The 25,324-nt window shown below is 46.1% G+C and overlaps 1 protein-coding gene across 8 annotated transcripts in view; it reads right to left on the bottom strand.

The window, feature by feature from the left end:
• Positions 1-171: 171 nt before the first annotated feature.
• The window catches only part of Ppfibp2 (PPFIA binding protein 2), a 136,957-nt gene continuing 111,804 nt past the window's right edge, over positions 172-25,324 (bottom strand). For 4 of the 8 annotated variants that reach the window (XM_070035225.1, XM_070035224.1, XM_070035227.1 and 1 more), the window contains 18 exons: positions 24,848-24,923; positions 23,748-23,848; positions 21,699-21,766; positions 20,211-20,268; positions 19,225-19,266; positions 15,087-15,225; positions 13,979-14,011; positions 13,467-13,608; positions 12,719-12,847; positions 11,569-11,719; positions 11,192-11,303; positions 10,866-10,954; positions 10,471-10,593; positions 8,833-8,958; positions 7,947-8,135; positions 6,341-6,517; positions 3,898-3,963; positions 172-2,653 (listed from right to left, as the gene is read on the bottom strand). In XM_070035225.1, coding sequence (XP_069891326.1) covers positions 2,582-2,653; positions 3,898-3,963; positions 6,341-6,517; positions 7,947-8,135; positions 8,833-8,958; positions 10,471-10,593; positions 10,866-10,954; positions 11,192-11,303; positions 11,569-11,719; positions 12,719-12,847; positions 13,467-13,608; positions 13,979-14,011; positions 15,087-15,225; positions 19,225-19,266; positions 20,211-20,268; positions 21,699-21,766; positions 23,748-23,848; positions 24,848-24,923 — 1,893 coding nt within the window. In that variant the 3' untranslated portion in view covers positions 172-2,581. Of the gene's footprint in view, positions 2,654-3,897; positions 3,964-5,775; positions 6,518-7,946; positions 8,136-8,832; positions 8,959-10,470; positions 10,594-10,865; positions 10,955-11,191; positions 11,304-11,568; positions 11,720-12,718; positions 12,848-13,466; positions 13,609-13,978; positions 14,012-15,086; positions 15,226-19,224; positions 19,267-20,210; positions 20,269-21,698; positions 21,767-23,747; positions 23,849-24,847; positions 24,924-25,324 lie in introns of those variants that run through there. The other 4 variants (XM_070035230.1, XM_070035228.1, XM_070035229.1 and 1 more) reach the window with 4 other exon arrangements.

Raw genomic sequence — 25,324 nt, 5'->3', positions numbered from 1 at the left:
CATATCTGGAAATGGGGCCAATGTTAGAATTCTCCAGGATCCACGAAGGGTCACACCAACTCCCTCGAACGTCTCTTGAACCTCTCTGTCTAGAGCACTGGCTTTAATGGTCAGATCTACAAGCGACTCAGGCACCCTCCATGTACAATCTTTCTTCCCATTTCCTTTGCAACACAGCAGTAAATCCACAGGGTAGGTGGGCTCTGGGAAATCCTCCCATCAGATGGAGGCCTGGAGCACATTTTCTAAGCATCCTCAGTACTAGCTGTGTCCTGGCACTGGCTCAGGGTAGGGCTGGTTACAGGCAGAACTTCTGACATTGCACTCAGGTTCCAGAAGCTCTGCTTTAAATCCTGTCCATCAGGGACCACCGTCACCACCTTCTGACCAGGGCCAGCATGGCACACTGCTGTCCTGCTACCCGAGTGGGAAGCACATCATCTAGAACTCACCAAACACTCCTAACAAGCCAGAATTCCTGGGGGGAATTTTGTTTTCTGAGTTACAAATGAACAAACGGGCTCAGAGAACAAGTAGTCTCAGGTCATTCAGCCAGTAGGGAGCCGGGCTGGCTTTAAACCTGGATCTGTTTAATTCCAAGTTGTTTCACCTCATACCCCCCGCCCCCTTTAACCAAAACCTGACATAATAGCAGCAGTGTTAGAAGTTGGTACTACTGGGGGAGGGGGAGGGGAAGAAAGGGGCAGAGGAGAAGGGAGGAGAGGAATGTGGGTCTAGGGAGCAATCTATGAGTTGCCCACCGGTGGTCAAACCCAGGGATGGTTTCAAAGGCCTTCATCTCCTCACCTGTTTGGCACATCCTCAGCAAATCCCTTACCCAGGGAAAGACAGCTGAGCACTTTGTGATAAGATACTACCCTCAGACTTGGGTCATAAACACAGATCTGACCGTGTTGGTACGCTTGTCACCCGCTTTACACCTTTCCCTGCCTTCCGTCTCATCTTCACCCTTAACCACTCTGTCTCCAGGATGTATGCCAGGGTCCTGACTTGCAGGGTCTCTCTTTCTTGGACCCCTACTGACCTCATCAAAATTTTCAATCCCTGGGCTTCCCATATTGACTTCATTCTCAGCCTAGTGGTTCTCCACTGGGAACATTATTGCCAAGATCTAGTGATATTTTGGTAGTCACAACTAGAGGAGAGGTGCTACTGATGTGAGGAGGGTAGCAACAAAGGATGTTAGTGAGCAGGAGGCTGATCAAGAAGGAAAGCACTTGGAGGCCCAGGAGAGGGGCTTACTGATAATTGTACAGTATACCACCCACACTAGATCTTCAGCAGGGCAGATAAATAGTAGGACAAGAGTTACTTCATTGCAGGTTGTGAAGCACAATCTAGGGCAGAGAGCACAGTGATGTGGGACAGAAATGACCTGCAACTGGAATGGAAATGAGGGGCTGCTTCCTGAGACACCTGAGGTGTCTGTGCTGGGCTTGAGATACAGGATTTGGACCCATGAAAGGGAATGGGAGATAAATGGAGTTCACAAGGAGAGGATGTCTGGATCAAGGCCTGAAGGAAATAGACTTAAGGATGCAAAAAGGCCCAGGATGCTCAACACTGAGAATTTGGTGACTGAACAGTTTTGAGCAGAATACCCACAAGGATGACAAGATTAGAAGAGTGCTTTGGAAATATCTCCCTGGGAATAGGGTGGAAAATATCTGGACTGGACCAGCTGGTAAGATGAAGGGCCAAATAGACCAGCTGCAAGAATCAGGGGGAAGACAGATGAGGCTGGAACTAGAGCAACTAGGGAGTTGCAGGGAAGAAGGGAATGGCTGGAGCACGGGTAGGTCAGTGGTGCCTAGTTGTGAGACGGGAGACACTGGAGAAGAAACAGGTTTGTCTGGGCGGATGGTGACTTTCTAAAAGAGAGAATGAGTTTGTGGTGCCAAGGGCACTTTGTATTGGGACATTGCACTTGAGGATGTTAAGGAAAGGAGTCAGAGATCTATCTGCTGCATGTCAAGTAGGGTGTCTTAGCTATCCCCTACTCGGATGCTGATCCGGGTGGATGGAGGACAGTTCGGACAGCAGGGAGAAGCCCCGGTATCCTTGCTTGGCTCTCAATCTAAATGCTCTCACTGGCCAGATTCCCTTGAATGGAAACACGCTTCTGTGAAGCAGCTCTCAGAGCTCCTGGTTATAATCTTGTCCAACCTAGACAGCTCATCAAAACTCCCCATACCCAGCAGTGGTTTTATGAACTAACAGCTCTTCCCCTTTGCCTCCCCTGTCAGTTTCTAGGGACAGCATGGGCCATTCACTCTGCATGGATACCTCATTCCCCTCTACACAACAGTGATCCGTAGTCTATGTATAAAAGTATAAACGGTAGAAAGGCTGTAGTAAGAGCAAGTCTGGTTCAAAACACTGTGGTGTGTCTAGGTCCACCTCCAAGACACCTGTCCCATGGCTCTGCTTTGCTCTTGTTCGCACCCAGACGCCCTGCTAGCCCCATCTGGGCTCTTGTCGATGGCTGGGTGCCAGCTCCCCATTGAGGAAGACTCAGGGCCCCACGTGTGACTCTCCGGGCTCTCGGCTTTGAAGAATGTCATCTCCAGTCATCAGAGTTGGGGGAAGCCAGGCGAGAGTCATTCAGCAGCTGGTCCTGGCTCAGCAGAGTCTGAAAGGACACAGCCAAAGTGGGCAGTTTAACAAGAGTTGTGGCTAAAGACTGCCCTACGGTCAAGATATGGGAAGCAGAGGAAAGTAACGTATGGTTATGTCTGACACCAGTACCTTGTGAGTATTCCAGAGATACTGGGCATTGGCTCAGAATACAGTAAAGGGAAAGGTAATGGCTGAGGGTGTAGCTCAGTGGTAGAGAAGTTGCCCAGTATGTGCACAGCTCTGGGCTAGACCCCCAGCATGACAAGAAAGAAAAAAAGACCTAAAAATACCCTGCTCATCTTAGAGATAAACTTGCTCTTTTAAGTCCACCAGAGGCCTTGCTAGAAATCACAGGGCAAGGTTGTATAGCCGTTGCAGTATGTGGGCTGAGTAAAGCAAAACAAACAAAAGTAACAGTTTCATTAAAGTGAATCCTAGGAGATACGCCTGCCCTTAGCTTTCTAAATATGTCTCAAGTGGAGATCATCAAGCAAAGCACAATCCCAGGGGGCTCAGCACTGACACTACAGCTACCAGGCTCAGGGGCGGATCATGTGGGGACAGAGGGGCCCTGGGAAGAATAGAGCTTCAAAGACAAATCCATTCTGTGGCTGGCCTCCTGCTGCCTTTCTAGTTTGCCGATAAGCCTCACAAGTGGGATATTTATTTTCCCTGCTTCATAGGCAACAAACCAAGGATCACTTAAGGTCTCAACACTAGCAACAAGTGAAACTGGGATAGGGATTGGATCTGTCTCCCTCCAAAGCTGCTCCTCTTCCCCCAAGGCCAAGCTGCCTCTTCCCGTGATCTAGTTTGTTCTCCTGGGCATGGCAAGATCCTCTAGCTTCCTGTCATAGCAAGGGTGTTAGAGGAGTGGTGAGAACACGTGTGTCACATGGAGAGAGGGCAGGATAGCATCAACCACCTAGTGAGAGTTGATGCGGAGGTAAGGGCTGGGCTCTGGGATGCATAAACAGGTGACCCAGAGCTACTGAGAATTCTCACCAGCTCCGAGGAAGAGGACTCAACACAGCGTGCCTTAGTTGGCTCCAACTCCAGGCCTATGAGCATTCCAGAGGTCCAGCCAAGGGAAGAGACTCTCGGGCTGCTGTCTGCCTCAGGGATGGCTCAGTTTCTAACTCCTGGTTAAGCATCCTCCTTTATGCCCCGCCCCTCTCTGGCCTGAATACCACCATGCCAAGTTCAATGGGCTTCCCCAACACTTGCCCTACTGCGAGGAGAGGAGCAGGGTCCTACCGTAAGGCGGTGAATGTCTTGGGAGAGGAGCCCTATCTGCGTCACAGTGCCTTCCGAAGGTGCCATCTGTAAAACGGGCAGCAGCCTGGTCAGCACACCTGTTTACAGCATGCGACTTGCGGGGACAGTATGCAAACCCCATTCTACATGGGCATAGCTACTTTAGGACATGCTTCCCTGGCAGAAGCGACATGGAGTAGCCCAGCCTCTGAGGAGTGACAGGTGGTGGAGCTCATGCTGCTTCTGCTCCTGAGGAAAGGTGTCCAGCCTCCTGCAGAGCATGCGCACTCTCCCAAGCATCCATTGGTATCAGCACTCGGGGTTCAGAGAAGCAGGGCACAGGCAGGGCCTGGCAGAAGCGGGCCTCTGCACAAGTTCAGTTTCCAAGCCATTTCCAGGGACAGACAGCAGTAGAGATGAAGGTCTCCAAGATGCTGAGTGGAATTACCATTTCCAGGCACCAACAGGAACCTAGGCACCACAGTCCCAGTACAGGCGAGCATCTTCAGGAAGCAGTTGCCTTTCTGCTCAAGAGCCTCCCTGCCCTGCCCTCCTCCTCAGGCTCTGCTGGCCTGCTCCTTCATCCCTCAGGGTAATGAGGCATTGTGGACTTGGAAGGTGGGAAAACCGAGGTCTACAAAGCTGCACAGAAAATTAGTGGCAAAACAATCCCATGCAGCGTGTGAAAACAGGCACATGCAGACTCGCTGAGTAGAACATGATAAGAAACAAGGGGCAAAGCCTGGTTTGATCTACTCTGTAACAGCGGTGGCCAGGTGTTCACACCTATCATTCACTGGCACCAGGACCACATGACAGTGTTACCAGATGAAAAGCTTGTGTGCACAGTCTCATCAGCTGGACTTCAGGGGAGGCGATGGCTTCAGAGAACAAGCCATGTCTGAGGCTGCCCATCATATAAGAAATAAATCTTACTATCGCCTCCATTTGGGGCGGACTCAGTGTATAATAATGAGGTTGTCACCCTCCCTTGTGGTCAGCTGGTTATGATGCTGCTCTTACTCCTCTACAGATGAGGCCCGAGGGACCTGGTGGAGCCAGACACCAGCCTGCGGCAAACTGGAATCTCATGGGCAGGAGCTCAGATTGGCATAGTGTGTGTTTCCCTCAGTCTCTAGCCAGACAGAGCCCATCTGGAGGTCCCATTATCAGCTAGTCAGCCTCTAAATCAAGAGGCTAGATCTGTTTAGGCTCTGCCAGCATGCATAGACGATCCCTAACAATGGTAACGAGAAGCAGGCAAGACACATGGAAAAATACTCTTGCCAGCCCGGCTGCCCAACTCCTGCCTCCCCCTCTTCTCTTGGGGCTTGTGCTGCCCAAAGGGAAACCAATTTGGGGATGTGCCTGGCTGATAGAGGGGAACTACATCCAGACTATACATGAGAGCCCAGCTGCTTCTTTGCTTCACAGAGGAAGGTAGGGCCTGAGGTAATGAGGCCACAGACCTCCTTGGAATGATACAAACAGAAATAAAGGGTGGGGGGTCCCTCCTTCCCCCTTGAGGTGTACTGAGTGCATACCTGACTAATGAATTCACTCCTTGCAAAACACTCTCAAACTGGGCTGGGAAGGTGGCTCAGTGGTAGAGCACTTGCCTTGCATGCATGAGGCCCTGGGTTCGATTCCTCAGCACCACATAAGCAGGGGAACAAAAACCCGGAAGTGGCACTGTGGCTCAAGTGATAGAGCGCTAGCCTTGAGCTGAAGAGCTGAGGGACAGCGCCCAGAGGTCCAGAGTTCAGGCCCCACGACCGGACCCCCCCCTCCCCCCAAAAAAGCTCTTAAACTGTGCAATTAGTAGCACTCTATGTGCAGGCATAGCCGACTCTCATCCCCAACAAGTAACAGATATACTGAGCTGTTTGCTTTCTACATAAATATTGTTTTTTATTATCAGAAAGAAGGAAGGACCACCTCTGTAATACGGTATAACCCAATTGCACTGTCACCATGGCAGAAATCCCTGTTGCTCGCCCCTTTGATCTCAGCCAAGACTCTGTGGCCCACAGGCCTAAGGCACTTGAACTTTCCCTCAGCTAGAGCACAGGGGAGGCTACTAAGAGCAGTGCCTCCTGGGATCGTCCTGCGTCTGTGTTCTTGTTTCCAGGAGAGCTGAAGATGATATTAAGAACAGCTAAAAATATAAAAATCTTTCCTCCTGCGTCTGCCTTTGGCCAAAGTCCCCCAAACCTGGCCCCTCTGAAGAGGTGTCACTGTGTATCCTGGCCACCTCAGGGTGTGAAGAGAGGCTGGCCCGGGAGAGTAGGAGGTACACAATTTCTGGAATGTTCTCTGCGAGTCATGCACGTGGCGGGAGGAGATGAAGTGCGGTTATATGGTGACACACGCAGTGTTATACTGTGAGCTCTCAGGTGCACAGAGAGGGCAGGTGACAAGGGGCTCAGCTGTTCTGTCCCACCTGGTCCAGCCCATCCAGTTCAGGGGTGTCCGGGGGGCTGAGGCTCCGGTAGCCACTGTAGAGCCTGTGACTGTCACTGACAGCATCACTAGGCTCCATTGGGCAGATGTAGTCTGTGGACTCATCAAACTTCTTTTTTCTCATGTTTCCAAAGTGTGAAAATCCAAGTTTCCTAGGCTAAAACACAGCAAACACAAGATTATGAGAAGAATCTCACCAAGCCAATATTGAAGAGCAAGCCTGTTCACATGAAGAGGCGAGATCTAAAATACACCAGAACGTAATGGACTATACAGGACTGTAGACATTCACACACAGTGTGAATTCTCTTAGGGGAAGAACACAAAGGTACCTCTGATAATATAATATAATATTTATTGAAATGAACTCCAGGAAATGGAAGCAAGAAGATTTTGCTCTTTGTGTTGTTTTGTCTGTTTATCTGTCTGGGAGATAAACAGGGAGGAGAAATGGACGGACAAAGGGTAAACAAATGCAGCAGTGGTACTCACTAGACACTATGTTGAAAATGAATTATATGACCTGTGGGTGGGGATGGGAGGGAAAAACTGGGAGAGAGTGAAGGAAGGGGAGACTGTCAAAAAAGCAATGTACCCATTAACTGACTTATGTAACTGTAACACCTCTGTACATCACTTTCATAATACTGATTTCAAAAGAGCAGGACTAAGAGGAGGAAAAATAAGGAAAACTGCAGGAAACTCCTATAGATCATGCTCAAGAAAATCCAAGGGATCTTGAACAAGAAGAGCTGCTTCTCTGAGATTATGTAGAACTCACGCTTGCTGACCCGCGAATGACTTAGGTATTTCCCAAGAGGAGCTGGGGGAGTTGGTGGACTACTCCAGTCAGCACTCAGCCCAGTCCCGAGGGAGGGCATGCTATGTTACACAAGATACCACATAGGTATCTTCTGAGCAGCATGTACCCAGTACCCTACAGGGCTGGGCACTGAGCAGCCCTGGCCTGGCGTTCTTTCCTCCTTGTCTGAGCTGGGCTCAGCACTGTTTCTGCTGTACTTCCTGCTCCCTGGGGAAGGAGGTCTGAGCAGGAGTTGAAGCTAGACACAAACATACTTGCTGGGGACAAGCCAATCTGTGGTCCAGGACATAGTATAAGAATGGCATAGCTCAGGCTGACCTCTGTGGGGTTTGGGAAGCCCAGATGTTTGGACAACCTCATAACAAAACAAATAGAACCAGCCAAGAGTAGAAGGACTCCCTTTCTGATGTGATAGCTTTTGCCCATGATCCCATGGAACTGCATCACATAGATGGGCCCAAATGAAGAATGCCAGACATATAACTCATCTACTTTGCAAGATGGTTGAAGGCAGCTTTTAGGTAGAGGATAAGTTCTCTCTTCTCATGCAGGGAAGAGATTTTTTTTCTGCATGTGGCTTCTGTGTACAGAAACCTGCTCTACTTTCTTCCTGAGGCCAAAGCAAATAACAACCAAGAGACCACAGTACCAACCTCCCACAGCAAAAGCTGGTTTGGCTCCAAGTATGTGCCAGCCATTGTGTACATCACAACCACCAGAAGGCAGGCCCCCACAGCCAATCAGAAAGGGTCTGGCAACTCACCCGGACTTTGGCTGTAGTAGTCAGTGGTGTGTAAGAGGGTGAGGTCATTTTATCTCGCTTTTCCTGTTCAGCCTCGGGACCAATCAAGGCGTTGAATTTGGTGGTTAGGTGGCGCCTGAGCAGTGTCTTCTGAGGTGGAATATTGAGAAGCATAGCCAGAGTGTCTCCAGTGAAGCGTGGTTCCAGGATCTAAGAAGAAACCACAGACAAACCTAGCAAGCAGCAAGCACAGATGGCCCCATGAAGGGCGTCAGTGAGAAACTGCTTCCCAGGCCAGAGCAAGGCTGAAGCTCATCCACTTGCTGCGGCCCAGTCCCTTCTCTCTGTCAGTACAAGATTCAACTCAGAGCAGACACTAACTAGCATGTTTGCTGACTGATTGCTGCATTTTCACAGACTGGCAGAAAATAAGGACTTCCTTGATAAGGCTGACTGCCAGTCTCCTCTGGATGACATCCAAGCCATCACCTCCACATTTCCCCTCTGGCTTTGTCACTTGACAGAGCTGAGTGGCGATAAGGATCATATCATAGAATCAGGAAGCTTCATTGGATGCCTTCCTCTTCACTCCCTGGCCGTTGGATTCCTCTGGGAACAGATGGAGCCGCCTTGTTCGGGGTGCGTCCTGTCTCCTGTAACTCACTGACCTGGAGTCATCTGGGACTGAGGCTGAGGAAGGCTTTCCAGAAGCCATCTTGTTTCTATCATATACAAATCCCCCACCATCAATTACCAAGATACTTTCTTTGAGACTTTGAGTTAGGCAAGGAGTTCAGATTAAGTTATCGTATCTAGCTCTTTACTACTGTGTATTGTTGTCCTAGAGGAAGTTAGTCTTGAAATACCCAGTATCAAGGCAGGTGGGCCAACCCAGAGAGCCACTCACAATGAGACCTCCATGGACACCACTCCCTCGAAGGTTGGGTGCATACTCTGCCAGGTCCACTGATCGCAACCACTCCATCACCCTGTGGTTGGACCACTGCACCACTTCTGAAGGAGAAAGGTTACTCTGTGACAGAAGGAACAAGAATGAAGACTTTAGGCTTAGTCTGCCCCAAAGTGGTCATGGGTTATCCACGGAGAGTAATACTACCCCAGATGCCTCCCTAGAAAAACAAACCCTCAACCCTAGTGACCCTAGCCAGCCAGAACACCTGCCAAGAGCCTGCCAGGTTCCAAGAAATAGAGTGCTCACTGAATCTTATAGCATCTCCTATACTGAGGTATTTGAACCCACTCTCTGGTTACATCCTAATTTTCTAGTTGCTTTTGGGATGAACAAATAAAGGCATATTGTTTTGCCTTTAGTGATGCAGCAGAATTTTAAATGATCAGTAATAACTGGAACGTTTTTGCAAACAGAAGATCTCCCTAGTATGGCCAGACATTTTAGGGGAGCAAATGTTAAAAACACATGTGCCTAAGTGCTTTTTTTTGGGGGGTCCGGTCGTGGGGCCTGAACTCTGGACCTGGGTGCTGTCCCTCAGCTCTTCAGCTCAAGGCTAGCGCTCTACCACTTGAGCCACAGCACCACTTCTGGCTTTTTTTTCTGCTTTTGTGGTGCTGAGGAATCGAACCCAGGACCTCATGCATGCAAGGCAAACACTCTACCACTGAGCCACCTTCCCAGCCTAGTGCCTAAGTGCTTTTACATGGCATCATCACCTTCAAAATGTTTAACCTGTGCCTGACATACAAAAGGCACACAAAAAATATTTGTTGACCAGCAAGAAAATGGAAGCTGGAAGACAGAGTAGGAGTTTTTAATCCCAGGAGGCAGATTTAGACATGACGTAATTGCCTGGAACAGTGGAAGTAGCATGGAGCTGATAGCTGGTCACTCAGAACTCACCAAGAACTCGAGGTTTAGAGATCATCACTGGGTGTTTCCCAGCATCTGGATTGCTGTGTTTACTTACACTTTTTATTCTCTAGCAAGATCTGCTCATAGATACTCTGTATGTGGGCCTGGATGTTGAGTAATAACTGGCTATGCTAACATGTCTGATGCCTTATGGGCTCCATCTCTCCTCTCTTGGATCTTCTCTCCTCTGCCTACTTTGGTATACATATTTCTATCTTGTCTCTCTCTCCCTTTCTCTCTGTTTTATGCCATCTCCCCATCTTCATTAGTCATTATAATGACTTTGAAAGACTTGTTGTCACTGCCCTCTAGCCCACAGCATTTATCCTCCTAAGGGAGAATGGGAGATGCAGGTTAGCAACTACCAGAAGACACAAAATTAAGGCAACAAGGGTATTCTGGGTACCAGAATCCCAAGTACCATCACCTGAGATGCAGCCATTCTTTGTGTGTGTGTGTGTGTGTGTGTGTGTGTGTGTGTGTGTGTGTGTGTGTGTGTGTGTGTGTGTGTGTGTGTGTGTGTGTGTGTGTGTGTGTGTGTGTGTGTGTATATGTGTCTATGTGTATATCTGTGTGTGTGTGTGTGTGTGTGTGTGTGTTACATCTAATATTTCAGGTGTTCTGGCTCATGGCTACCTGCTACTCTCCTGCCCTCACCTCATCAGCAGGCCGCCGATGCAGGCAGTGGGGGTTGAACTTATTGACATGAAGCACATGAATGGCACATTTGATGCTGAGATGATGTAGTTGGCTGGTGACCTTTAAGAAGAGTAGATCATTCTGGAAGAGACACATTTTGTTTAATTAATCAGAGTTAAGATCCTATACGTCCTTCCCAGACCATTTCCACATTTCTGGAAGGTGCACACAGACACAGTAACAGCTTCTCTTAGCACCAGAGTTTTTACCCTGCTGCTTGGGACTTTTAATGCAACACAAGGCCACAAGAATATGAGCTATAAGGTAGAATTAAGTTGAAAACAGCCCCACCGGCATATCTGAGCTGAGTGCTCAACGGGAACCACCAAAATCTTCAGAAGGAAATTCCTCACCACAGTTAGGTATTGCAGCATTCGTCCATCAACCCTGGATTCATGAAACTGGTCTTTGTATTGGGGCAAGCCAATATCATCAAGCCACCCTACAAATACATAAAAACAGATGTGTTATGAAACAGAAGAACATGGATGCCAAGATAAGTAGCAAGCAAGAAGAAATGATCATTTTGAGGCTCAAGTTTCATTCCCCCAAAGGTTCAGAAATCCATCTGCCTTTCCCAAGTAGACAGCTGTCGTTGAGGCTTATATCAACAGGGAAATCTTCTCTACCCTTAGGAATGGCCAGAAACGCACTTAATTCCTATCATGGCTGTACTTACGTGTCACCCAAATGTGGTCCAGCAGCGCAGACTTCTCCTCCTGCTTGGTGTTGATGGCTTTCACTGCTAAAACAAGCTTCTTCCTGTGGAGCGGGTGCTTAATTCCTAGCTCCTAAAATTATAAGACGAGGACCAGATGTGAAAGTCTGGCAGGCAATTTGGTCCTCAGAGGATATTGTGTCAGGGTGGGGATGCAATGAGAGGGTAGCAGACGGGTGTCTTGGGATGTCACCTCGTAAATGAAGCTGGGATCTGTATTCCCTGTGTGTGTGTGGTAGACAGGGCATGGGGGAGGAGTGTCACCTCCCCCCATACTAGTCTCCATGCATTGGTCTGGAGAGAAATAGGATCTTCTCTGCCCCAGGCTTAGCCCTTACCTTTTCCATGTCCTGAGGTGTTGCTGTCAGCAGTGTATGGCCAGACGACACCCATTGCCTGGCAAAGATCACATACTGAGCCAGACCAAAATCCTCCAGCCATGCACAAACACGCTCGGTGCTCCACTGGGCAAAGGGGGCATTGGCATCACTGAGAAGCAGGAAGACAGCATGCTCTGGTTAGCAGGGAACCTGAGGCTCTACATACAATGAAACCTCACAAAAGAGGATCTATCTTAAACAGTGTGAGTAGGTTCATTCCCTACAACCCATTCATGCGAGGTAGGCACTAGAGTCTCCTTGATAACACAGTTGGAGTTCCTAGTCAAGCTACTTTGAACAAGGCCCAGGCTACAGATCCTTAGGAAGCCATTTTTGTACCATGTCATGTACCATGTATACGTCATGATCACAGAATATGGCCCCATTAGGATAAACACCCACAGTTAAATCATTTTGTCACAAGATTAACACAGTTTTTTTTAGGAAATGGCTTGGAAAACTGTAACAACAGATGCTGGAGGGGATGTGGACAGTTCTTATATCCTGACCCAGTGATTCCTCTTCTATGATTAGGCATTGAACATGCAGCCAGAATTGGAATAAAGATGAACTAAGTTTATTGTAGCTTTGGTTTTTTCCCTCCCCCTCAGAAAAACCAGAAGCAGTAATGTTTAAATTAGGAAAATTTCTAAGTATATTTGAATATTTAATTGGCGAAGCTTTCTTTGGGTTTACATTGGTCCCTACGTTCCTCAAACCTTGTCCTTAGATTCCCTAGTTTCTATAAAGCTAATGTTTGCTAAGAGTTTACATTGGTGACCAGAAGTATTGCCACATTGATTTCATTTATCCTGGAGAGAAGGAACACACACACACACATACACACACACACACACACACACACACACACACACAAAAGCAAGCAAGGTTCAAACATTCTCAGGTTTCTTTTTAACGCTCCTAGATTACCATATTGGTGGGAGGATACTCACCAAAACACAGGTAGATTGAAAAATGTCCTGTCTCTCAAACATTGATAGGACCTGCTTTCTATCTCTGGAGCTCTGGAAGAACCAGCCTCTGCCTTACTATACACCCTGGCCAGGATTACATGTAGTTCATTGTAGATGGACAAGAGAAGTCTTACCATTTCTGTCCCTTGGAGTCTCTTGTCCTAGAGAGTCTTGGCCCTGCAGTTGCCCGGAGCCCACCTCGTCGAAACTCTGCCATTCCTGGGGCATCCGTGTTGAAATTTCCAGACTGAGTTCTTCGGATTCTGCATGGAGAAAAATCCATAGAGATTGTCAGAGGATGGGCTGAGAGCTTGGAGGTGACATATTTCTTCTTCGTAGGCAGGGCCAGATAAGTTAGGCTCAGTACTCTGATTCTCAGTGCCTCTTGGAGATCAGGCATTGTGACCTGTTACAGAAACTCAGACAGACTCAAGCCTCAATTTTAAAACTGTCTCTTGGATTCTAGCCACTCCTCACAGGAGTTAAAGGGAAAGTTGCTGTCTCAGAGGAGGCTCCAATTTCTGCCTCATTTCAGACTGCACAGCTAGACCAGTAAGTACTCTACTCTCTGTCTTCAAAGTTTGTTCAAGACATAGACTGACCCCTAAGAAGGAAGAATCCACTCTCATTGGTGCCTCTTTCAAACCAATGTTGCATAAGCTTCAAGGAATATATTCAGGGTATGCAGATCATAGATGAACAACATGCAAAGCAACTGACTCTATTTGATGGCTGTCTGTTACCTATATTCTCTAGCCTCTCGTTACACAAACTCTGAACATGACCAATGTATGGCTAGATCAAAGGCATACATAGAGTCATGGCTGCTCAAAAAGAAAACTAATTCCAAGCATATGATTATAATCATCACCATCAACTTACTTTCCCCAGAATTTCTTAATGCCTTTGGGGCTCCGTTTACCATCTGGCATCAGGGGAGACTGGGGGCTTGACTCGGTACCAGATGAGGTGGATGAAAGGTCATTAATGATGGCAGTGTCTTCCCAACCACTTTCTGTTTCTCCTGAGGTAGAAAGGATGGAATGAGTAAGGGGTCTGACTTCTGGATCCACCTCCTCAGGTCTGGCCCATCCTTCTGTGGGACTCCAGGAAGACAGCCTAGCTGTGCTCTCAGGGCAGGACTGTACACACAAGTAGGGCACAGGCACACTCCAGATCCTCACTAAAGAGTTAGTGAGCTAATGACTTTAGATTCTAAGGGATGGGGGTATAGGTACTTGTGGATTATACCAATGCAGAGCTGTTCTCTAGGTACAGGAATGCAACCAGGAAGGGGAACCAGGGCTGAGCATTAGGGAGGAGGAAGTGTTAGGGTCAGAACCAGGAAACAAAAGCATTCTCACTCTCCACCTCACCTGGAACGGGTACAGTACCTAATACAGGGGCACTGACACTCCGGCCGCGATCTCCAGCCAACCAAGAAGCAGAGAAGCCACATGAAGAAACAAGAGAGACCAAAATCCAGCCCAAGAGAGAGAGGGGGGAAAGCAAAAAAGAGAAACAAGAGTGTCATCGAGCAAGAGAGAAAAACTCAAACTGAAATAAAATAATCCCATGAAGGAGGATGGGGCAGGTGGAGCCTAAGCTTGGCTCACAGGGCCAATGCACTGAGAGATGGCCTCATGAGATGGGACAAATGTTCCTGGGACCTTTCCTGACAGGCTAGGGGTCCATGGACAGGGAGAAAAAGGGACAGCAGCAGGGGCTGAACACATTGGACCGCATGCAGCTCTTGCCCAGGTACCGGGGCTTACTCAGTCAGACTAGAATTATCTGGAACTGCTATATATGCAGCCTGGGTAACACATTGATTTATAGATTATCTGAAGCTCCTACAGCCCAGTGCAGAACTAGCCTTCATGAGCCGACACATTGACCATCTCAGAGAAGAGCCAGGACAAGAACATTTCTTCCTTGGATCCATATAATCGGCTACTGCTCTTGGGTTAAGATAGCCTGTTTTGAATGAAAAGTAGCAGGACTCATTTTTTAAGTCCTGATTTCCAAAAATGTCCATGTCCCCTAGCACTGATGTCATTTGCCTAAGGTGGTAGCATCACTTGGAAGGTTGTACATGATCACCCTACTTGTAGTAGAAAGGCTGCAGAGAAGGTAAAGACAGGAAGGAGAAGACTGGGATGGGAGAGGAAGGTAGATGTGGAACAAGAAGAGTAGAATGAGGTCTCCAAATGAGAGGAAATGTTGGAATGGTAGGAAGGATAGGCAGGGTTTCAAGAGAGGAAGAATGGCAGAAGAGAAGAAACTGGAAAGAGTAGACTACATACACCGTCTGGTTTTTCTGGGACTCTGAAGTGTGTGTGCCTTTGAAACTAGGGCCAGACTTTAGAATTTAGCTTGTTTCAGCACCCACCCCCCGTCATTCTCAGTTGTGAGCTCTTGTGGTGCAAGAATATTGCACAATGACTAGCAAATGTCAAGACACTGATCCAGAGGCCATCAGCCCAGGGGGTGGACACTCACTTAGCCTTGGCAGGCTGTTCCCTGCAGAATCAGGCTGGGAGTTGGTGGGAGTAGATTTGGCAGCTTCTCCATTGGGTGTGACACCTGAAAGCTTCCCAAGTGATGTAGGGTGTTTCTGCTCTACCTGGAAAGGGCTGACCTGTTGGAAGAGAAGAGAGGAAGAAGGGCTGAATTAATCTTCAGACCCAGACTCAACCCAGCTAGGAATACACTTAAATAGACAAACAATTCCCCATTCTCCAAGCATGTTTTCACTTAGGTTGACTCAAAGATCACTCAAAGGTCATTCATCCCAGGAAAGGTATCAGAGCTCTGAGAAAGGGAGGGAGTTGCCTACACACTGAGGCAAGATAGTGACAAACCCAATCCAGGGTTGACTACAACTGCTTCTAATAGGAAGTGGAGCTGTCTTGTAAAAGAGGCCTTGGTATTTGACCTACTGTTCAGAGGTGCAATGAATTAATAGACACGAGTTACTCTTTGCAGTCTTGAAATATACAAGCCAGAATTCACTGCCTAGTATTTTTTAATCAATCCTGAAAGAGAAGAGATGAGGTGAGACTGGTCTATGTTTCCCTGTTGTCCCTAGACCTATATTTCTATTGTCAATAAAGAGGAGTATATATATATATTTTTTATCTGTAGGGCCCTCATTCAGACCAGGCCAGCTCAGATATCTTCAAGGACTTGGCAGTCATTTGAAGTCTTGGCTGACATAAGTCTATGCCACAACAGGAGGATTATAGTTTAAATTAGAAGCAGCAGAGGAAAAAATTTGCATTGTGATGATTTGTTTTGGAAAACATCATGTTAAGGCAAAGGAAGAAGCCCACATGGGAGAGATAACAGGAAATGAGTCAGAAGGCTAAATGCTAACATGGTGTTCCCTTAGGAACTTAGGATCATCATCTGCTGTGGTACAATGTGGTACACTTTTGGTGCAATGGACCCTCTGCTTGGATCTTGGCCATTTAAGAGTCCCTACCCCCCCCCAAAAAAAAAACAAAACTGATGAAAAGATGAAGGATATTATGTGCCAAAAAAAACCCCACCAACATATCACAGTCCTTAAATTTGAAACCTGTGGGAAACATATGGATTGTACTGCCAGAGTGAAAAAAGAAGAAAAGATAGAAAAAGAAAAGGAGAGATAAATTGAAGAAACATCAGCAAGGGAATCAAATCTGGGTCAGCTAACTGGACCTGGAACAAAAGTTGAGTAGAAGACAAAGCCGATTTCACAACTGGCATGTCAGATTGATAATGGGCGGCTGCCGTGACTAAGACATCCTTTGATGTTTCATAGAGCTAAAAAGTCAAGTGTCCAGTACATTTCTGACTTCAGTTCCTTTTTAAGTGCATTTCCTAGAAATCATCTGAAATTCAGTTCATTCATTGGACACTGAAAAGAAACCCTTATAAATAAATTCAGAAAGAACAGAAAGAAATAGGGAAGGGAGACAACGTTTAAAGAATTCTGAAAGAACTGTTCAGCAAGTTGAAGTAGATGAAGGAGATGAAGCTTATGACACCTTCAAGCTTGTGATGACTGATGAGCAGAGGGGGTACACAACAGAACATGTGGACCAGACCAACTGTTTCTCAGTGCTAACTCATGCATCACTGCTTCAGGCTCACCAAGAGCACTTGCAAAACCAATGTGAACTCCCAGCTCCCTCCCTGGCCCTGTGAATCAGCCTTTTGGAAGCAAATCCACTCTAGGAATCTATATTTTTAATGAATATCTCGGATTAATTCTGATAAATTGTCAGAATCCGGGAAGGGAGAGTTCAAGAAGTTTCAAGAACTGAAGGGCACGGCTCCCAAGTTCCATCCTCCACAGGAAATATGGCGGGGGGAAGGGTTCTTGACACATGACACCACCAAGATATGGCAGACATATCCAGGATGAGGGTACTGATGTGGTCCACATCAGCCAGGATAGAGATCAAGACTTCTAAGAAAAACAGCCCAAGGAGCAAAGGCCATTAGAGAGGGCTCTCTGAGTTCTAATGAGGCCAAGAAGAAATGCTGGGAAACTGACTCACCACTGGCAAAAGTAGTTCAATGTCAGGACACAGAGGATACAGAAGTGCCTGGTACCTCCCCCCACCCATGTTTCTTCCAATAAGAATAGCTCTGGCCATGGGGAAGAGCACAGACTTTACGACAGACTAACTTAGGCAAAACTCATTATGTTTAACCTCTCAGAACCTCTGTTTTGTCATTCTAAGTAAGGATAACTCCTGCTTTAGATTTGTGTGAAATAGCATATGCACAGAGCCTAGCAGGCAGTAGACAGCTGATAAACAGAAGCACTGAAAATATATTTTGTCCTAAAGGGACAACAATCTAGAAGAGCTGGTTCAAGATCAAGGAAGGCACGGGTCAGACTACATCTATAATATCACATCCAAAGCTTACCCAAGGCAGAATTGGGAGAATTCACTGAGAAATGGATGCATTAAAGGCTGGTGATCCATGCACATGGGAAACACATGCATAACCCCAAGAACAGAGCACTTGGGAAGACTAAATACCAGAGATAGCATGTCAGATCAGGGATGCACAAGCTTACAAAAGGAGACATAACTGACAGTTGGAGCTAAAAACAGCAAAAGAGTATCTTTAGATGTACAGAAAGCAAGGACACAAGCTCAAGGTTAGGGAATTCTTCAGAATGGTCCTGGGAGAAGGAGAATGGTGTGTGCATGCATGCGTGTGTGCATGTATGTGTGTGTAGGGAGGAGAAGGGAGAAAGAAGCAGTCATATTGAACTAACTGAGGTTGCACAAAATTGTGATTATGGTTGAAGTCACTTAAGAACCAAATTCTTGGGCTGGGAAGGTGGCTCAGTGGTAGAGTACTTGCCTTGCATGCCTGAGGCCCTGGGTTCGATTCCTCAGCACCACATAAGCAAAAAGAAAAAAGCCGGAAGTGGCGCTGTGGTTCAAGTGGTAGAGCGCTAGCCTTGAGCTGAAGAGCTGAGGGACAGCGCCCAGGCCCAGAGTTCAGGCCTCACGAATGGACCAAAAAAAAAAAAAAAAAAGAACCAAATTCTTTGAAGATTTATCTTTGTAAGCAGTCCAGCACCATTCATATTTCTTGGAATCAAATCAGTGTCTTAAAGCTTCAACAGTGAGCGAGCTATGTCTCCTAAGGAACAGGCTGGTATATATGTGCTCTAGAGGCAATTGTGAACGGACTCTGCCTTAGGACAGTCTGACAGAGAGGCTTTCAATCTGACATGGGACTGTGCAGACCCCAGGCTCAAGGGATTGCATGTCCAAAGCACCGGGGGCAGGGACACAGGCAGGAGACATCTCCTCTACATTTCATATGGCCCAAGGAATAGTTGCCAAATTTGTAGCGCTGATTGCTACAGATAAGGAAACTCCTTTTCTAGAGGAGGAACTGTGATCAAAATCTTCCTCTTACACAGAGTTAGAAAAACAGAGTTGACCCATTCATTCAATCACATTGGCATGAAAATATAAAATGACACTTTGGACTGAAGTCAACATGCAGAGAGGCCCCTGTATCCTGTGGCAGTCAGAGGACAGAGTAGGGCCATGCACAGTGTGTTTTTCCATGTGATAGTGTAAAGAATGTTTAGATGTGGCTAAAATCATGGTAATTATATGAAGCTGATTCAGTTCATCATAGGATGAACATTTGTGCACCAACCTAGAAACTGAAATCATCTTCCATAATAGGTTTTATAGGAGTAGAATCAGTTCTAATGGAACTTTTATAACATGACTTTGTCATTAAAGGGGGAACTGAGTGTACCCCTATGTTTTTAAAATGCAACCCATCAGCGCAAAATGGATGAGAGCTGTAACACTCTTCTGTGTGCTGAGATCACAGTGCCCACACCTTGTGATTAAATCTAGGTGGCTTTGTTAAAGATTAGTTTCTCTGGGCCTTGGGAGATAAAAATAAAAAATACAAGCCCATAAGTAATGTGGTAAAAGCACATGATACATAAGGAGGCACATAAATTAAAATGGGGGTGGACATTTTGACTTTCTTCTTACAAATTAACCTATTTAAGGCTACAAAAGCTAAAACCTACTAATCCCTGTAACCAATAGTCCAACCACAGATGGGTGAAAGGGACATGAAGTTTCTGTACCTTGGGTTCCACCACCGGTGAGAGCTGTTTCCCATCGACATGCTATGGAATGACCAGAAAAATTCAATTATGTGGAGAAAAAAAGATCTGAGTTCATCACTAACAACTCAGGACTAACTGCCGGCTAACATAATGAAAGGCTCAGATACAAGCGGATTCTGCACCTCCCAGCTTCATGTCAGATAATCACCACTGTGACGGGAAATTTAGGTCTGTCCAACCCCATGGACAGACATCCTGGGAAGATGCCAGCAATCTGACCAGGAGGAATGAAAACATCCATGGCTGAGGAGGGATCAAAGCCAAAGGCTGAGCCCACAGTGCCTGTCAACTCCAGCTTTGTGTATTTCCATTGTGTCACCAGGCTTCGGTGCCAGGGGAACAGTACAATGTATGGAGGCTCTCTTATGACTACCCTCAAGAGCCTGCAATTCTCTTCTCCAGCATGGGTACACCCATGTGGTCAAATATAGGGCCACAGACTCTAGTCATATCTTTCTAGAGGCTTCTTTAAGCTGCCTGTTTAATCTTGTAAATTGTTCCAGATCTTATTCCTTGGATCATCACTTTTATCCATACTATTTCATTCAAAATCTGAGTAATGATTCCAAGTGCCTTGTGAAGATAGGACTAGTACTTCTCTAGCTTGATCTGATGTATGGCTCTGACCTCACTTCTTCCTGCATCCTCTTTCCCCTACTATTTGTCCAAACTGCCTGTGCCCACCAGACTCTAACCAGGCCTTTGCTCACCTCAACCTCTTCCCTTATCAACTCCATCCAGTGTTTCCTGACTTGCCCTGATTCTAGAATGCCTTGGGCTGCACTCAACTTGTTTGTTTTTTATTTGTTAATATGTTCATGTCATCCTGACTTCACTATAACTGTGCCTCTCCAAGCAGGGTCAAGGCTCATTTATATATTCTAACATTGTGTGGGTCCCAAAGAAGTAGTTAGTAGTCTATATAGACAGATTGGATAGTCGACCTTATCCACAGATTCAGTTCTCAAGTCTTCAAGACTACAGGAGAGTTTCTTCTGAGCCCTGGAAACACACAAAAGAAAGAAACAAAGCAATAGTTACTGTAGAAGATAGTACTTGACATTTTAAATGATTCATCAGGAGCCTGTGTTGGGCTGAGTAAAGTCGGGGGTGGGGGAATAATCACCCTTCTCACAGTGGCCAACATACAAAAATGAGACTGTCCCACCTGGAGTAAAGTCTGATACAGCAATGTATGGCATGATGGCATCACTTAGATCCCAATGAAAAGCCCTTGGCATTACTCAAAAAGCTAGAATACACTTAATACTCTTGTACTGATGGGAGGGGATTACAGTGTGTTCATAAGGCAGATTAGTAGCTGAACAGTCAAAAGAAGAAAGAGGCACTGCTGCTGGCTTGTCTGTGAATCTAAGGGTGATCCAGAGAGAAGCTGTTTGGTGCCTTCTTTTTGTGGAGACATACACACCAACCAGACTTGTCTCCAAAGCATCACCTGTTAGGATCTTGCTAGCTGGATACTTCCTGTTTGCCCTGAGCAGTCTCTTCCTTATGTTCTCATAAGGGCAATTTTGAAGAGAAAAAATGAGTAGATCCCAGTGAATGCCACCAGTAGTCACAGGGTAACTTTGTACAAGTCTCCTTGGCATTCATATTTCTCAGTTTATAGAAATAAGTCAGCATCCAAGTCTGGTCCACGTAAGCCCCTCATTGTCGATTTCCTCCAAGTGAACGCATAAACTAAATTTCTTATTCAGCAAAAGTTAAGACACGCCTCTCTGACCATGCCAGCTTTCTCTGGTCAACTATTAGAGGAACAACTATTCTCTAGTAACTGGGCTGTGGAACTCCAGACACCCAGCACTATTCTGGAGAGGCCCTGTAATGTGTGTGGCTATCATCCTTAGATAGGATTAACATGGAACATATTCTGAAGAACTGATACAGGGATCTAGAAATTTTAGAGGGAGTCAGCTGGTGACCATCAATGATCCTATAGGTCAGCTCATTAAAACCACATTGTACTGAAAATAATTGGATCAATCTCCAATTGAACCTTTTCCCTGTGAGGAGTGAAGGCCCGAAACACAGAGCCTCATGATCAAAGAACTAGACCCAGCCTGAGGTTGGTGAGTATATCTCAAAGGGACTAATGAAAATTACAGACATGTCAAGGGGTGCTCCCAGTTCTGAGAAGCCACCAGAGGGTAATGAAGGGTTGTGGCCACTGTCTCCTCTGAGGTGCCAACCCTTGGCGGGTCTTCCCTCTATGGTAATAACTCAGACCTTCAGCCCATGGGAAGGGAAGTAAGGCTCTGTGGCCAGGAGAGTAGCATGACAGTGGAAATCTTGACAATGGGTGCCCAGAACATGGTGGCTGTGCTCATCATGCGGAGTCAGTTATCACCCATCTTGAGAACCCCAACAGGGGCCTGAGAAAAGCTCTAGAAAAGCTCAGTTCTCTCTCCTACCTGGTCTCCAGTGATTTCTGTGGCAAAGGAGGTGGCCCCACCATAGGAGAGCTGCACCTGGGAGGCATCTGTCAAAAACAGAAAAGATACCAGAGAGGACAGTTATTATCTGGGGACCAAACTTTGTCCATCTTTGGATGAATCCTGTGGGAATCCTTGGGTATAGCTATGATGAACATATCAATGTGAATGCCTTCCTGTTTTCAAGATTCCAAGAGAGTAGGCATATCAAAATACCTAAGTCAAATTGCCTTTCATCCCCAAACCTCAGGTCTTTGATGAAAGTCTAAGTCCTAGCCATAGAGTCCTGAGATCTGAGTGCTGCTTCTGCCCTTTATAACGTTCAGGTTTTCTTTTTCCTCACTGACTCATTATACACCTTGCAAAAACAATCCCTTTTGGCTTAATTAGCCAGTGTCCATCTGATACACTCCTTGAGAGGACCCAGATGATATACTTACTCAACAAACATCAGTAACATCTAATGCTTGTCTATGTCAGATATGGGGCAAGCATAACCCACACTCAGGAGGCTAATAGGCAAGCAGGGATGAACAAACAGTAAATGGCCTTCTGTCCTATGACACTGACACCTACAATATAATATGAGAGTAGAGAGGAAGAAGCTTATCAGTGAGGTGAATGTTGAGAGGCCTTTAGAGGAGAGAAAAGTTGAGATAAACCTTAAGAAAGGAGAATAGAGCTGGTCGGTGTTGGTGGCTCATGCCTGTAATACTAGCTACTCAAGAGGCTGAGATCTGAGGATCATGGTTTGAAGCCTGCTCGAGCAGAGAAGTCCATGAGACTCTTATCTCCAATAAACTACTCAGAAAACCAGATGTGGCGCTGTGGCTCAAGTGGTAGAGTGCTCGCCTTGAGCTGAAGAGCTGAGGGACAATGCCTAGGCCCAGGGCTCAAGCCCCACAACCAGCCAAAAAAAAGAAAAAAGAAAAAGAAAGAAAGGAGAACAGAGTCACTAGGAAGGCAAGAAAGGAAAGAACACATCAGGAAAGCTGGCATCACCTGATGGGGGTGAACTGACCACAAAGGCCACCTCTTTTCCTTATAACCTTGAGACTTGTTGGTCTACTATACAAAGAATCATGGCATTATAGTGGTTAAATGCCTGGGCTCTGTGGTCATACAGACCTAGGTTCAAGTCAAGGCTCTGCCATCTACTTGCAGTATCACCTAACCCACTCAGGTAATATTAACTTTCCCCCTCTGAACATCAGTTTAGTCACAATAAAATAAGGACCTATATAAGGTGTCCTAAGGAGTAAAAGTAAGCTAGAATTTCTCAGTGACCATGTAGAATTACTAAGCAAGCCCTGATGACTGAAATTTTGTAGCTGTCAGAAATGTGGTCTGCTTCCTTACTAGACAACATTCTTGATTTTTTTTCTTAAATATAAAGATTGATCTTGACTGCTAAAATCCGTTTTAGTTTGATCATCCTGAAATGTCATGAATCTTTTGACCTCTAGGCAGAAACCCCTCCTTCAACCAATGTCTCTCTGTATGGGCTGTTTTGCTCATTTTTACTTAACCTAAAGCTATAGAGTAATATGACGGGACCAGACTCTATACCAAAAGGAGAGTCTGTTTGCTGATTCTAAAGCAAGATATGAACAACTGTTAAAGCAGGAATGCATTATTTCAGAAGTTGCAAGTATCTCTCTAAATGAGAAAGATGTACTCATTTGACAAATTCTACTAGGTATCAGACTAGGTACTGCAAACCCTGGAGAAATACTAGTAAATAAACACCACCTTTGTTCTACACTTAAATCCCAGAGCAAAGAGACAAAGCAAACAAGGAGCCTGATTAAAAAAGAAAATCCCTGTTCTTGAAAATTCCAGTGTCTACCATGCTTCTCCCAACCAGAACACAGGCCCAAGTCTAGGCCCTTGCCTCCACCACCCTCTCTCCACAGCTAAGGCCAACTCCATGTGTTTAATAATTCACCAGTTAAGTTGTATATTGGCCTAATGCCAGATAAGCTCTAAGGACTGCTGAAAGTCACGTCACATTGGGAGACACAGTACCTCTTGTTTAAGTAATTCTTCAGGGCCTTTATTTGTAGTGTTCCATTTCCTGAAACTTCCATCCAGTTCTTCACTGATTGAGAGAGTTCTCTCCGAAGACCCTGAAAGCATTAATACCAAAGTGGTAGATCACGACCATGTGAATTGTTCAGATCGTTAGAGTGGTCTCACAAAACCCTAATGTCCGTTCTCCCCCACTAAAAAAGACTAAGAAGGATCACTTGAACACAGGGGTTTTGAGTCCAGTGTGGGAAATAGTAAGACCCTATAAAAATAAAAGAGACCAGAAAAGAAAACAGGGGTCAGGCATGGTGGTACAGCTACTCAGGTCAGAGGCCGGCTAGGCACAAAGCAGCAAAACTGTATTTGAAAAATAAACTAAAAGCAAATAGGACTAGATGGCATTGCTCATGTGGTATAGTGCTTGCCTAGAAGGTACAAGGCTCTGTGTCCAATCCCCATAACTGTCAATAAGGAAATGAGACATGTATAAAAAACAGTAACTGTGATTGGAAAGAGTTTTTCAGGGGATTCAAGCAAGGGCTACCACGGGGGTCATTTCAAGCTCAACATTCAGCTCTGGATTCCATTCTTTGCCTCTGACCTTCATACTTCTTGGCAATGGACTAGCAGGCCTTGAGAGTAACTTGGCCCAAGATCCTAAGAGATTAGAGAAAAAGATCTTTCCCCTCAGTGGCCTCTGAATTTGGGAGGAGCTCCAGGTCCTCTAAGAAGTAGATAAGGTCTGATTCCTGGGGATGGCACTGGTAAGATTTCTGATTCATGTTTAATTCCACACACTGTCTCTCTGAGGAGAATCTTGAGAAGATATACAGGAGTCCCACTGTTAAGTGGGACTCAAAAGCTAAGCTGGGGGCTTTCTGTGCTTGATAACCTGGACAGTTCCTAAAAGTTCCGAGTTGACCACCACTTGCTAAAATTTCTGAAAATTAACAGCTGCCAATTTCTTATCACCTAGGAATACTCTCAATTATCCCTCAGGTAATATCCAAGTGGAAGGAAAGTATTGCTCCTAGATTTAACAATGTCTTTTTCTTAAAGCATTTCAGAGAAAATGGCAGACTCACTGCTGTTCTTACCTTGAGTTGCCATTATGATCTCCTTTACCCTTCGGTACTGGTTCAGCAGCCCTGTAAGTTCCTCTATCCGACGGTCCTATTACAGAGCAAGGGCAAGACATAGATGAATGTTATTTGTGGTAGCCAGTTGATTTCACTTTGGGGCCCAGTTGATGCTAGGCACTAGAGCATCATATAGGGAGAGTCAGACTCATTCCAGTGTTAGGTCCAAGTGGTTTTCCGCATAGGCAATTGCAGGCACTCATGGCTCATGACCCCAAAGATGTTGGTCACAGTGCCTACATACTCCTCAAGAGGCTAAATCATTTGCAGAGGCATGAACCCACTGTCCTCTACCCTCCTGAAGTAGCCACTGATAAAGTATGCCTCTGGAGTTACCCCCAAAGCACTGAAGCAAAGCTATCATATCTATCCTGATGGGCTCATCTGTTCCTTAGGAGTCTGAAAAACTTTTGCTAACAGAGGAAATTCCCAGCT

This window comes from Dipodomys merriami, unplaced genomic scaffold, assembly GCF_024711535.1.
Source record: "Dipodomys merriami isolate MVZ:Mamm:240054 unplaced genomic scaffold, mDipMer1.0.p SCAF_25, whole genome shotgun sequence".
NCBI lineage: Eukaryota > Metazoa > Chordata > Mammalia > Rodentia > Heteromyidae > Dipodomys > Dipodomys merriami.
This window is presented reverse-complemented; position numbering and strand designations above follow the sequence as displayed.